Source organism: Pholcus phalangioides, unplaced genomic scaffold (assembly GCF_987345545.1).
Source record: "Pholcus phalangioides strain wild (caught in Gottingen) unplaced genomic scaffold, Ppha-v1.0 ptg000015l_1, whole genome shotgun sequence".
Classification (NCBI taxonomy): domain Eukaryota; kingdom Metazoa; phylum Arthropoda; class Arachnida; order Araneae; family Pholcidae; genus Pholcus; species Pholcus phalangioides.
Genome location: NW_028301608.1, coordinates 17044520 through 17060390, shown reverse-complemented (window position 1 = coordinate 17060390; position 15871 = coordinate 17044520). Strand labels below are relative to the sequence as shown.

General features: G+C 33.0%; 1 protein-coding gene across 1 annotated transcript in view; it reads right to left on the bottom strand.

The window, feature by feature from the left end:
- Positions 1-26: 26 nt before the first annotated feature.
- Positions 27-15871, bottom strand: part of LOC149075576 (uncharacterized) — a 39834-nt gene continuing 23989 nt past the window's right edge. Inside the window, exons 12-16 of the mRNA XM_089243062.1 lie at positions 11205-11260; positions 9994-10069; positions 9669-9766; positions 9317-9374; positions 27-5089 (exon numbers count right to left, since the gene is read on the bottom strand). Coding sequence (XP_089099188.1) covers positions 4983-5089; positions 9317-9374; positions 9669-9766; positions 9994-10069; positions 11205-11260 — 395 coding nt within the window. The 3' untranslated portion in view covers positions 27-4982. The remainder of the gene's footprint in view (positions 5090-9316; positions 9375-9668; positions 9767-9993; positions 10070-11204; positions 11261-15871) is intronic.

Here is a 15871-nt window from a genome sequence, read left to right as displayed (position 1 = left end):
AACAACAGCCAAGCATGACAAATGAGTGTAAAACAATAAAAACAATATATTTAATGATCATTAACAAATTTTTTTAAGTAGTTAAAAATCACGAGACAATAACTCTATGATGCGTCCTAAACACATACACAAACAGCAGACTCATGTAACTTTTTTTACATAACACAGCAACAAGGTAACATCAACCTATATATACTGTATAATATTAATAATAACAACACTTCTAAAATCAGTACATAATACTGAAGGAAAACTTGTAAGCTAATGTCACAAGCAAAAAAAAAAGCTTTTAAATGCAGCATATCACTGAAATGTCCAAAATTTTAAAAACGATAACTAGCACAAGCATATTAGAGAAATATTCTCTGGTACACATATACAAACGAAATGGAGTATATAAGTAAAAAAATAGCATTTAATGGCATATACATAAAAAAAGAAAATAAAATGCAAATAAAGATCAAGAAAACTCGGAATATCACATTAAAAAAACTTGTTTAAATATGTAAATAATAATTATTATGTAAATGATAAATAAGCGAGTAACTCTTATGTCACTTTTATCGCTGCACTGAACTGGATAGGAGGACAATATTCATGCCCCACTCTGTGTATCACATAAATCAAACAGTACAAATTATCTTTCTCCAAATACAGCTTTCATGCCACAACAAAACTTTTAATCGAAAGCTCATTGATACATTCAGAATTCATATAAAAAACAATACTTTCACAACCTGATGAGTTTCAATGAAATATGCACAGTATTAGTTCAAGATTGCAATAGCAATACGGCATAATTAATGCATAAAAATATGTTAAGATCAAATTATTTTTTGTCGCAAGTGCAATATAATTCTCAAAGTGTAAAGTCCCCTTCTCTCTGGAAAACTGCTTTCAACCATAATCCTAAATTACTGCAGAACCTAATGTTAGAAACCTTTTTCCTTCCTCAAATTTTAATCTTAAAGATCAATCATGCTCATTGAAACAGAAAGCATATCAAAAAACAATGATAATCATCAGCAGAGGTTATACGCAGGGAACCCGTGCCTTCCCCCCCCCCCCAAGCAGACCAAAAATTTTAAAAATTACCAAGAAAATTAATATTTGGTGAAAAAGATTAAATCAAAAGAACTAAAAAATGAAAGAAAATACCCTTTATATGATATATTAATTTCTGTTAATTTAAATGCTTTTTGACGGGCGGTAACTCAAAATTTCTCGGGAAGAAAATTTTTGTACCCTCTCCCCTCCAATGCCTACTGCATCCCCTCCAAAGGTTGATCCTGCGTATGCCTCTGATCATCAGAGATAGTAATACAAAATTTTCAGGGGTTGAAAGCTGAGGATATGATGAAGCACAAAACTATGTAATAAAAGGGGAGGGGGTATGAATATACAAGAGACATGCATAAATTTAAAATGAGATTCGATTAAACCCTGATTTTGTAATCTGGCAAATGCACTAAAAAATACACTAGACTTTTTGCCCTTATAACATGCACAGTAAAGTGACGTACTGAGTAGAGACATTACAGCCCCAATTAAATTCAGCAATAGGTTCTTAGGTGGGGATAGTAAAGAGATGATTTTTCTCAACCCACAACACATCCATAAAAGAGAGTTTCTGGATGTTGCAAATAATTACGCTTTTCTCTCACACATGTGTGTGTGTGTGGTCTACTGTTTTCTTTTTTTTCTCTTCACCCTGGGTCAACCATGTCAATTTTATTCCATTTATCTCTACTGTTGCCACTTGGGGGCCTGTTGCTAAAGTTGAGGGAGGCTGCAATGTCTCTACTCAGCATGTCAGTCTACTGTGGATGCTAAAAGGAAAAGAAGTCTGTGTCTTCATAGTACATTGGCTGGTACACTTGCCTGATTGTAAGAGGACTGGGGTTTGATTCCTGGCAAAGATCAGAAAATAATTTCAGAGTTCTTATCATATTAATATCCAGAAAGTCTCTTTCATTGGCATTTGTGTGGGCTGAGAAAAATCAACTCTATCTATTGCAAAAGATAAGTAATTGTTAAACCAAATTTCTTCCTATAAAATTGTGTAATATTACTATTGGCATCTTACAGAGAGCAATATATCAAATTCAGAACAGTATAGTGAAAGGATATGTGAAACTCATTCTCAAAAATTTGGAATTGAAAGGACTATCCTGTTACAGCAGTTTATAAACAGGAAGCAGTAGAATTTCTATGATATATATAAGACTGCACTAAATAATGTTACTGAACACATGATGATATCAAAAGATATCTGCATAAAACACTGGGAGTTAAGCAAGAATAAAACCTCTCGTATATTGAACACTTCGGCTCAAAAAATTTCAAAACAATGTTCATTTTAAGTAATGATAGCTCAATTGTATGACTGCTTGTAAGTCCATATCTAAATAACCAATATTGCATACCATAAAATCAACCAGGTGGTCACAAAAACATGAAAAGAATTTACAGACATATGAACTTCATGGCAATGGCAATGAAAAGAAAATACAAAAAAATGGATGCTTCCCAGTAAAAACACCATACCATCATCACAAATTAACTTAGTAACAAATAACGATCTTTACAACCCTTCATTTTCTATAGAAAAAAAAATTTAACAACATAACTACAAACAAGTTTCATACTTAACAGGCAAACTGTTACCACATCATCCTCATTCATACCATACATAACAAACACATAAAATACAAAAAAATCATTGCATCAAATTGCATGTATTTTAGCTCAAACATGGAACAGTGAGTTCTGATGCCAGTAATGATCAGTGGCTCTGGAATGCTGAAAAAAAATCCCGGAATATTCTGTAAATGAGCACAAAACATTATATTCCGGTGACAAAACATTAATAAAACATTCAAGTGGGAAAAACAGAAACTGGGTGAAGTATATATTCAACAGATAAGCCATGTTTTACACTTCAGATCTTACTTCATAATGCGAAATGTGAGATTTATTTTCCGAGAGCCATTTCCTTGAAACAGCAATATTAAAAAGCAAGCTATTCTTATAAAGATAAAATATTATTATGAGAGTTTTTTTCATGTCATATGGTACATGCTCGTGTTGTGTCGAAAAGAAAAGATAAACTACTTTTGCCATTGAGGTCAAAATCTGCCCTCATAAAAGTTGTTAATTTACAAGGGATTCAAAGATAGAATAAGGAAGTCCAAACACAAGGGAAACATAGTTTGATATGTTTACTACAAAAAATATAGAAAGGTAATAGATAAAAACATAGAATCCAAGATAGATTTTAGTTCATTTTCATACAATTTGTATTGAGGAATACTGGCCAGATGGGAGACATAAATGTGTTCACCTACTACCAATGTGGAGAGGTCATGAAAGAGATATTTCAAGTTACAATTAAATACACTAAAATATAAGCTACCGTTTGGCACTTAAATATGCTATGACTTCAATAAAAATCTTTTTTTTCCGGTGGATATTTAATTAACATTCCAAATGCTATCAAGTTCGTAAAGTGGGACCAAAAAAATTTTACTTTCACAAATTATACCTATCAAAATTAATGTTAAATAAATGATAAAAGACATGATGGACAATACAAAGCAAAATATGTCCTGAGTGGATCAAAATGTTTCCAGCATTTAGTTCAAGTGCATATATGCTATGAAGCTGCAATAAGACTATGAGAAAGATGAGCTATAACAAAGAAAAATACTCACTGTAATAAATAGCTATAACAGATTAAGCTTAAAAAAAATTATAAATTAGATCCTCAATGAATTTACTAAAAAGATTGATAACATAGATTTCCATATTTTGTTAATAGAGGAAAAAATGTTGAAAATATTTGAAACTGCTACACACATACATAAAAAAAAATTTTAAAATATCAGAAATTTAATCACAAATTTAATCACATGATCTTAAGTTCAACAAACCAAAAGACATTTTTTTTAAAAATGCCAGTGTTTACCAAGAACGGTGATGTCAAAGATATTATGAAAGTTTGGTAATGTCACCATCAAGAAAATGCAAAGCATAATAGCAACCAATGTGAAACTAATTACAGAATTTGATGCTCCAAGTCAGGGGAGCACAACCTTTTCAGTTCACTGGCTAGATGATTAATGCTCTTAGGCTGAGTATTTATCGTGTTCTATGGATTGAGAGTTCTTTTTATTAAGACCTCTTGCAGAATGGAGGTTGTGCACCCTTGTTCCAAGCAACAGAAAGGAATTCATTGCATTCAAAAAATCATTCAGCCGAACACCACCAATTTTGCAAAAAAAATAAAAACATTTCAAGTAATTTAAGAAAGTATACTTAAATTTTGAAAAAAATGTGTTAATCATGAAATTGCTCAAAATATGACACACACTGGGAAAATTTATAATCTTGTATTAAGAGCACAAGTATTTCAATTTATAGAAACCCAAACAATACATACAATTTTAATCATAGCAAAAGACCTTTTACCATCAATAAAACAAAGAACACATACGAAATTGCTCTCTAAGCATTTGTAATACTACAATTGAAACCAACTTGAGAGAGAAGCATGAATTCTAAGAATAAATTGGATGTACATCAAACTTTTAAAAAAAAATTTAAGTACATTCACTGCCACACTTGACAAGCACACACACATATTACACATAAAAACTATTAAATATAATGTACAACCTACAGAATTAATACAACAATTTGAAAAAAAAATTCTTTAGTGTATAAATACTTTGTTAAATGTACATCAAAATACCTAAAACAACCACAGGCATTAAATACACACACATACAATGCTTATGTACAAATATATCTTGAATAGGTTAATTTTTGATAAAACACAACAAAATTTATCGTAGATATTTTTGTTGCATGTTTTGAGCAAAAAACACAATTCGAAATAAAAAATTAAAATTAGAACTACTATACAAAAAAAAATTACATGTATAAGCATCATCAAAAATGAGGAAAGAGATGGAAAATTTTCACACTTCTGTCCATTGTTCAGATGGCTCCTGCCGATCTTTAGGATTCTGCGGAGGAGTCCATTGACTATAATTGGATTCAGGTTTTTCCTCTTGCTGAGTTACGACTGAAATTAAGGAAAAAAAACATATTTTACTACACACTGGCATATAAAACGGCACATGGAAAGTATTGGTATTACACAATAATACAGTGAATGGATCTAAACTTCATATGTGAGCATGTCTGCAAAACATGCTACACATGGGTTATCTCATGAAATTGGCCTAAATTGTCAAATTTTGTATTCAAAAGTTCGAGAAGAATGTAGCTATATCTTGAATTTTCTTTCAAATCAATTAGAATTGGAAATTACTTCACAAATTGGATTTATTTTTTAGTTAAGAGACCGCTGATATTTTGAAAAGCAAATGTTTTCAACATTCTTCCTTTTTTATCAGTGTTGCAAAACATATAAAAATGTTTTTCACTTGGATTTAAGTGACCAGGTTTGATCATAAGTTAAAGGGATAAAAAGTAAAAAAAAAATTCAAATTTCTTGGTTGCAGCATTCAATCTGCAGTAATGCTTTATTTGATTACAAGTTAGGGGGATAAAAATTTTAAAAATCTAGATTTCTTGACTGCAACATCAAGTTGCAATAATGTTTTCAAGACTTAGCTTTGAGAGTGTTTCTCATGCTCCAGCAAAGCAAAGACAAATAAAATTGACAATAATCCCCATAAAATTGACAAAAAAAAGAGTAAGAAATAAAAATGCAACTGACAAAAAATTGTTCAGAGTTGCTTGTCCAAGTTGAAAATGAGCTATCAAAATAAATGGAAGATGTTGCGAGTGTGTGTCAAGCATAATTATTAAGTGTTGAAACAGGCAAAATGTCATGTTAGATTTGCTCATCTTTTAACACATGGTAAAACTTAGTTTTTTACCATAAATTTTGCACAAACTTCACTGCTGACAATATTTTATTTATCAGCAGGTAAATGTCGCTACTGTCCCATGTTTAACACGTGGTGAACAGACATGGATGGGCTTCCTCCAACCCATACTGGCCAGTGTGGAGGATTATGGTCAAAAACCCTCTAAAAAGAATATGAACTCTGTCAATAAACTAAGGCCCTCAGTCCCCAGCAGTCTGAGTGTCCCTGCTTACGGCAGCAACCAGCAAGACATGAAGACAGAGGGTGCTAAGAATCTCTGGGTTGGACCAGGCTGCCATAAGATGATGACCTTGGCCCCATATAATGGACGATCTCTTTCTTCAGAAAATCGTTTGCAGGAGTTGGAAGAACTGGAAAGAATAAATTGGGACATCTTGGGCATCTGTGAAATAACAAGAAAAGGAGAGGAGAAAATTGAACTTGCCAAGTGGACATGTATTTTACTACAGAGGAACAGATAATGGAAGAACAAGTGGAGTAGGTTTTCTCATTCATAAAAAGTGGAAAAATCGCATCATTGAGTTAGATAGTACATCTGATAGAGTTGCAAAGCTGGTTATGCAAATATCAAACAGATACCGGATACAGATTATACAAGTTAACAAGCTATTCTGAAGTAGTAGACGACTTTTATGAAGAACTAGACGAGCTGCATAGTAAAGGAAACCATCATATCAAAATAGTAATCGGTGACTTTGATGCCAGAATTGGAGAGAGAAGAAATGGTGAAAGCTCAGTTTTAGACGTCATGGTTACGGTGTACGAAACAACAGAGGAAACCGACTCGTCGAATTTTCAGAGAGCGAACAGTTATACATCATGAATTCATTTTTTAAGAAGAAACCCCCAAAGAAAGTGGACCTGGAGAAGCACAACTGTACCAACTAGCGAGATCGACTACATCCTATCTAATAAGAAGAATATGATCCAAGACTGCTGTGTTCTCAACAAATTCAATACAGGAAGTGATCATCGACTGGTTAGATGTAGAATAAGGCTTAACACTAGAATGGAAAAAGCAAAACTTATCAAAAATAGAAAACTGTCATCGATATGGTAAAGCTTCAAGAACATTGATATAAATTCCAGTTAGAGCTGAAAAACCGATTTGATTTACTATATAACACCACTGAGGATGAACAAGATGTCACCACGATGAACAAAACTTTAACCACTATCCTAAAAGAAGTAGCAAAAGAAGTCGCTGGAGAAAAAGAAATCAAACCGGTGAAGAAAATAACAGAAGAAACAAAGAAACTTATGAAAGACCAGAGAGAATTTCAGATTAAGAAGAAGGACCCTAAACTAAAAGTGGAATATGCAGAACTTTGCAAGACAGTAAGAAAGCGGATTTCAGAAGATGTCAGGAAGTTTAACTGCGATATAGTAAAGAAAGCATTAGAAGATAATAGGTACTTAAAATCAGCAAAACGAAAACTGTGTGAAGGGAGAAGGAAATTTTTACACTAAAAAGGAAAAATGGAACCATCGCAAAAGATGGAAATGAAATCATTAGTATTGTTGAGGAATTTTATAATACTCTATACCAGCGGTTCTCAACCTTATTTTGACTCGCGGAGCCCTTTTAAGTAAAAAATTTAATGGCGGAGCCCCGTAAGCCAATTTTTTAAGTATTCATCTAAGTTACTGATTCAATTTTACTATTTAAAAATATTTATAATTATTTTTTTAAATTTTACTGTTTTTTTTTAATTTTCCTTGAGCGGCCGCGGAGCCCCTGCAGAGTGCAGAAGGAGCCCCAAGGGCTCCGCGGAGCACCGGTTGAGAACTGCTGCTCTATACAAATATGAAGAGGAGATCGGCTGAAAGAGGAAGTCTACAAGGCTATAAGATGGGATTTCAATAGACATTGTTAAAGAAGCAGGAGAAGAATTTGCCAGTATGCTAGCTGCCTTGTTCACAAATTGTCTCACAAAATCGGATGTGCCTGAAGATTGGAATAATGCAATGATGGTTCTTCTTTACAAAAATGGTGAAAAAGAGGATATTAAGAACTAACGACCAATCAGTCTCCTATCAGTAATTTATAAAATCTACATCAAAGTGCTGCCATATGGGCTTGAATCCAAATTGTACGAAGCTCAACCAAAAGTGGATTCAGTACAATGGATCACATCCAAACAATCATAGAACTTATCGAGAGACACAAGGAATACGAATTACCATTGTGTATGGTCTTCATTGATTTTGAGAAAGCATTTGACTGTCTTTACATCTGCTGTTGTTAAAGCTCTAGATATAATTGGGGTAGAGAAGACTTACATCACAATATCATCAAGAAAATATATGACAAAGCAGCTGCAACGATTCGTTCGGATAAAGGAAAAGCAAAAATTAAACTTGGAAAAGGAGTCAGACAGGGTGACACTATCTCACCAAAACTCTTCACCGCTGTTTCAGAAAACTGGATTGGGATAAAAAAGGAATTAAAATAAATGGAGAATTTCCCAACCATAGCGTTTTGCAGACGACATTGTTGTTATCAGCAGTAATCCAGATGAACTAGAGGAAATGATACAAGAATTGAAGAAGGCAAGTATTCAGGTAGGCTTGAAAATGAATCTGCAAAAGACTAAAGTTATGTTCAACCCCTTTGCGTTGAAGAGGACAATCTTGCTCAACAACACAGAGATAAAAGAAATAGAAAGCTATGTATACCTGGGACAAGAAATCACCATGGATAACGAAATCATTAATGAAATAAACAGAAAGATCAGGATTGGATGGAGCACTTTTGGCAAAAACTGTGTAATTCTGAAGAGTCGAATGTCATTATGCCTGAAAAGAAAAGTTTTTAACCAGTGTGTGCAACCAGCACTGACTTATGGAGCTGAAACATGGACACTCACAAACAAGACAATACAAAGGCTACAGACAACACCAAAGGAGCATGGAAAGATGTATTTTAGGCATCACAAGGAGAGACAGAAAACGAATCACTTGGATAAGGAACCACACAAAGGTGTATGATATCATGGAAAGAATTAAACATTTGAAATGGAAATGGGCTGGACATATTGCAAGACAGAACAACAGATGGACTACAAGTATTCTAGATTGGTACCCCCGTGGTGTTAAACATCCGAGAAGGCATCCCCATGTAAGATGGATTGACGAGATAAGGAAAGTGGCAGGAGTCAACTGGATAGCTAAAGCATTAGACAGAGTTGAATGGAAAAATTTAGAGGAGACCTTCATCCAGCAGTGGATTGAATTGTTGATGATGAAATGTCCCTAAGACTTTTTTTTTTATCTTTTGGTTGACATTTATTTTTGATAATTTTTTGTTTAATTTCATGAGAATGACCTACATGTATAAATAAATTTCAAAGTTTTTCAAGTTAAATGAATGCAAATTTAAAATGTCATACCTTTTGTACTTAAAGGGTTATCAGGCGAATGCCTTTGAGAAGATTCCTTGGCATTAAACTACAAACATAACAAAGGAAATAATTGATAAAATGAAAAACACTGATGAAAAAAAATAGCTGCTTATGGAGATTTGCAAAATATTATGATATCTATTGAACAACATAAGGCTGGGATTACACTATAAAAGTTTGATAAAAGATGTTTAACAAAACTTGAAAAAAACAGCCAATAAGCCTATTGGTATGTATTTTACATTCACTCAAATGTAACCAATGTGCTTATTGGTTGAATTTTTCAAAGTATAGTGTAATCCCGGTGTAAGAATGATCCTTCTATTGCATATATGTATACCTTTGTGAGTGAAGTAAGTTTTCCAAATGCCTTGTATAATGTTCCACCAAAACTTCCTGGCTCTTTAACTTGCCCGTGAGCTTTCTTAGTTTGGGTATCTGAGGATGAATTGTAAACAAAAAAGTTATAAACAATATTTTACTATTTAATTACTAAATTCATATATTATACATTATGTATTCATACAACTGCAACTTATATAATTTTTACTCAAAGGACTTATAACTACTAATTAAAAAATATCTATGGGCATGAAATCCATGACAGAAAAAAAAATCAGCAAAGAAAATTTTTCCACCAGTTTTTAAGCAATGAATGAGCCCACCTTTATTAATGAGTGAATCAAGCAACTCAGCTGGTGGCTTTTTCTGACCAGAGCTATCCAATCTCGCTGAAGCAGCCTGAAAGAATAAACATTTTTAGATAAAACAATTAAGATCCTATATGTTAACAAAGGAATACTTTTCAATCAAGTCATTTTAATTCTTCATACAAATTAATTCCTCATATTTTTTAATTTCTTGGTCCATTAATTTATTTTGCCTGTGCACAGCTTAGAGGGAACACTAGTGCAAAGTAAACTGAAACTTTGCAAACAAGAGAAAATAATGGGTTCAAAACAATTACTAAAAGGGAAAAAATAATGTACAATGATACCTCGGCTTATCATTTTTTTGACTAACAATGATTTTCTTTTGATTTTTCTACCTCTGCTAATGAATGCGGATTCAGCTAACAAACATTTTTGTTGAGATGGATAGACGTGCAATATAAAACATTTGAGACATGAGCTGAATTTTCATACTAATCATCATCAGAATCACTCGCACTTGAGTCGATTAATTACTGTTCACCTTGGAATCTTTCCAGATGCACCTTCACTTCTTTTTCTGAAAGTTTTTAATCCACTTCATGAATTTTTCACTTTCTTTTAGTGCAAGACTCTGAGCACTAACTGAACAGTCTGGAAATTCGAGGACCTCATCTTTTTTATCTGCATGTGTCAGACATAGAAATGAGCTGACCAAATTAAAAATAGATGAGGACACCTACTGAACTCGACTGGATTGTGTCAACACCCCAGCTTTAATCTATTAAAACCGGTGTTGGTTGTGTGTGCCTACATTAGTGTAAATAAAAAGATCAATATCTCTCATTTTCCCGAAGAATCTCATTTATCCAATTTTAAAGCTGTTTATTTTAGCCTTCAATCAGTTTTTGTCTTTTTTATAGCTTTCCTCTGTGTTTTTAAAACTTATCTTTAAATTTCGAGCAGAACTTGGAACCAATCAAACAATTTTCCATAGAAACCTATAGGAAATCATGTTTCAACTTATAAAGATTTTGACTAACGAACATGATTCCAGAACAAATCATCTATGCTAGCCAAGGCATCATGAGATATACACATTTATTTTTTTTTATTTGAACGTTTTTTTCTTCGACATTTATGTTTCATTAATACTGAAAGCTATTTTAAGACTTCATATTCTTGATAGTAAAATTCATGGGAAAAAATTAATCTCTCAAAAATACCTGGAAAAGTTCATTCCTTGGTAAATCTCCTCGAAATACAGTTTTATCATGAAAACCTAGAGGGGGAAAAAAACAGGATTTATCAGTAAATATTATCTACTTAAGTAAATACAAGAGTACTTATCTTTTAATGTTGTAAATTAGGGCAAGAAAAAATAGTTTCACATAAACCTATACAACACAAATCAGAAAAATTATAAGATTATGATGCTCAAAAAATTATTTCTGATACACACACTTGAAAAAGATTAATACTTTCACTTCTTTTAGATAATGAATCTCCCTTTTGATGTCTCAAATTGTTTTTACTCTTCATCTTTAGAATTCCAGAGTACAATTCAAACCATAATAGAATTTATATCTTACCAAATGAGACCTTCATGTGATTTTCAATACCAAAGTAAAAACAAGCAAATCCAAATTTATATGCCAATCACAATGTAACAGTATCTCAGTACTAAATTTGATTGCATTATTTTTTCTATCAATTGTTTAATAATTAAGTCTCATGCATGTGTACTAATATGTGACAAGTTCACAATATATCAAGTCTTCTTTATAATAATTATTCAGCATAAGTGAGCATTTGTAATCCTTGTCTGAGGGATGCCAAGTTAGTATTATAACATGATTCAAAATATGAGATGTGAATACATCTTGTAAATAAGCTCTCTGACCAAATTGATAGCATTCCCAAAAAGTTAGAGTAACAAAGATATTTTAAATGCTTGTATCTCAAGGACCAAAAGTATATAAACCATATAAGCAGGGTTTCGAAAATCAGAAAAAACTTAGGCACCAGTCAAATTTTGCAGGAACCAAGCATAGTTTTTTCACGAGAAAAAAAATCTTAAATAATGTTTTTTTTTACTTTTGTGGGACTTGATGACCCTTTCCCATGTTGGAAGGCAGTTAATTAAAATCAGAAAATTTTGAACCCTCTCTAGACTGATTTAGCAATCACATTACTGAATTTTAGGCACCAATACAGATTTTCTAGTCGCAATGATGACTAGATAGATAAGGGTCATTCTCACGAAATAGAACAAAATTGCGTCCCCTGCAATTTACTCACAATATGCTCAAATTTAATTATATATTGAAAAAACATTTTTTTTCATTATTTCCTATTCATATTCACATCTTTTGAATAGTCTTTACTTGTTAACTAGGAGAAGACCCTTCAATTACTTCATTATTAGGACTTGAAGGAATCTACTAGGAGTAGAGGCTTAAGGTCCAATCCACACCTTCTTGTAGTGTCCAGCCATAAGTAGCCATGTTTAACACTAGAACCGCGGAGTGGGTCAATTTGACCCAAATCAAACTTTGTTTCCATTTATCTCGTAAACTTAAGCTCAGATGATAAAAAAATTTCGTGACTTTTCATGATAACATATGAGTATTAAATCACGAAAATTTTGTTACCTTCACATTTCGTGTTTCAGAGCTATAAGCGCTTATACCTAGAACTGCGGTTTGGGTCATTTTGACCCAACGTACTATTATATAGGAAAAAGGGTGTATAATTTTCTTGGAAGTGGTTACCCTTTCTAAAAAGTATTTCTAAATGAAGATAGTGAAGAATAAAAGTCTTTCAAGGTCAAGGCCAATTTATTGGCCTTTGAGACAATCTTTTTTTTTCAATGAAGGAATGTCAAGTAGAGCTAAATATTTTTTCCTTTGTGAATTTGAATACCTGATATTCTGACAGGACTCAAGAAAGGTTTTGGAAAAGTGAACGCTTAACTCTAGAAAAAAACGTGTAACTGAAATTTCTGTAGGCAAACGATGACAGAGAAAAAAAATAAAATTCTGGCTTGCACCAAATACGTTTTGAACGGATTTCCAAACCTTGGAAATGATCAGTGTACAACGAGTCTCTCTCTTTCAGAGCACATAGTGATGCAACTGATCAAGCCATTTGAGAACAAGGGCAGAAATGCCTCAACCAACATATTTTTTCACTGCACTGAAGCTGGCTCAAATGATAAAAGCCAAAAAATGTGAGCTTAGTAGGGACGGCGAGACGAAATCGAAGAGCAATATTATCTGGCGCAATATAGTGACACTAGTTTCATGAAACACCGCTATGGGAAAACAATGATGCCACAATGAAAATTTATGAAGGAAAGAAAACTTTTATTACTCAGCACGCTTCATCTGACAGTTGATATCGACAGTAGTAGCCCCAAAAAAGCTTCCAGAAACTATTTCACACTACAATTCAACGAAGTTTGAAATAGTTGTAGCTGATCAAATGGCCAGAAAATGTTTGGTTAAGCCTGTTCACATTTTCTACATCTTAGATCTCAGTGTAAAAAAAACCTAGATTTTGTATAGAGCAGTACAGAAAGCCAGAACTATTTTTCAAACGCAGTTTCTCTAAAATCTTATTGAAAAGCTGGGTTCATCATACTTGTTGCCCTTGCGCAAGAGGAAATGTCTGTGCGCTCTTGATCATGTAACTGTTCATTAGCCATAAAAGAAATTTGAAAAAAAATAAACAAACGAGTCTGATGTCAGGTAACATCAAAATGTGGAAAAAAACTTAATTTTTGCATGGGTTGTGCAACTTTAACATGAGGTGAATGTGCAAGAGTTATGAAAAAACATTTTCTCCACTGCTCATCATAAATTTGCCTTATCAGTAAGAAATCAATAGTTATTTGGCAGAATCATATTATAGACATTCTCATACTTAATTTCATATGCTTATTTTACATCTTTGCCATTATGGGATTAATGAAAAAAAATTTTGTACTGAATAGTGTAAATAATGTATACTAATTCTTATTTTTACAGCATTACATCAATTTTTAGCTAATTTTGAAGTCCATTTTACAAATATAGTTTTTATAAACAAATATAGTTTTCCGTTATGAATACATAATTAAACAACATTAAATAAAAGTAGGGGAAAAACCCAGGAAAACCGAAAATAAATACTGTTTCTTCAAAGTTTGGGTCAATTTGACTCAGTTCGCGGTTGTAGGTATACGAAAGTGCCGCAGTTCTAGTGTTAACACATGGTGAACAGATGTAGATGGGCTTCCTTCAACCCGCACTGGCCAGAGTGGAGGATTACGGCCAAAAACCCTCTAAAACGAACAGACAACAAAAAGGAGCATGAAAAGATGAATGCTAGGTATCACAAGGAAAGACAGAAAACGAATCTACTTAGATAAGAAGCTGCACAAAGGTATATGATATCATGGAAAGAACTTCAAAATGGAAATGGGATGGACATATTGCAAGAAAACAGGACAACAGATGGAACACCAGTATTCTGGATTGGTACCCCCATTGGTGTTAAACGATTGAGAAGGCGTCCAAACACAAAATGGATCAACGAGATCAGGAAAGTATCGACTGGATGGCAAAAGAATCAGAGTGAAATGGAAAAATTTAGAGGAGGCTTTTGTCCAGCAGTGGATAACCATTTCTATTATTTTTTTTATCAACAACATTTTATGATAAATTTTGTTGTTGTTAATAGTTTTAAAGAAAGATTATTTATCACAGCTCACAAGACATCAAGAAAAAAGACTTCCTGGATATTAATGGCAAGCTACAATTTGTTTACCTGTAACAAAATGTCTTTGTCCTGGCTATCCAATCTTAGGAGGTAGATTTTGATGAGATAAATCTCACCGTTTTAGGGATGGGACAAATAGTGATTTAACTGAATACCAAATATTCGACTAATGTTTTGGCGAATACTGAATACCAATTTTCTTAAAATCCATCCCAATTATAAACAAAATTGGTGTTTTTAATCGAAAACAAAATTATAGATAATTTCAACTCATTGATATTGAATTTTAATTATGCAATTTATTATTTAAATACATATTAAAAAACTGATAATTGAAAGATTTTTATTGCCATGATACTGACAATCAAATTTAACAATAAAGCCTATATTGTATTTTAAATAACTATTTTTCTTCAACACCTGTTACAATTTTACATCTAATTAAGAAAATGCCAACTATTATTTACTCTGAACTAGTTAACGCATGTACGTGTGTATGTGTGTGTGTGCGCATGCACACTTAGTTCGTTGTTGTGATTAGGTTTACAGATATTTGTCAGAATATCAAAACATTATTCAGCCAAAACAAATAAATATTCAGCAAAAAGGCTGAATAAGCCAAATATTGAATAGCAGTTGCATATAGGAGTAGTGTTGCTGAGGGTATCGTCCCGAGAGATTGGAAACTGGCTAACGTTGTTCCTATATTTAAGAAGGGTAGTAGAGAAGTGGTGTCTAATTATCGTCCAGTGAGTTTGACGAGCTCCCTCTCGAAAATTTTGGAAATTATCATCAAAAGGCAGTTTGTGAAGTGGATAGACGAGAATAATGTATTGTCGGATAATCAGCATGGGTTCAGGAAGGGGAAGTCATGTGTAACTAACCTCCTTTGCTTCTATGATTACGTGACTAAGGCTTTGGGTAAGAGCAAAAATGTCGACGTGGTTTACCTTGATTTCCAGAAGGCATTCGATCGGGTCCAACATGGCAAACTCTTGAAGCGTTTACACGAGATTGGAATAGGGGGCAACTTGCTGAATTGGATAGAATCGTGGTTAAGAGATAGGTCACAACGAGTTATGGTGAACGGGGAATTCTCTGGTTGGACAGACGTCACAAGTGGAGTTCC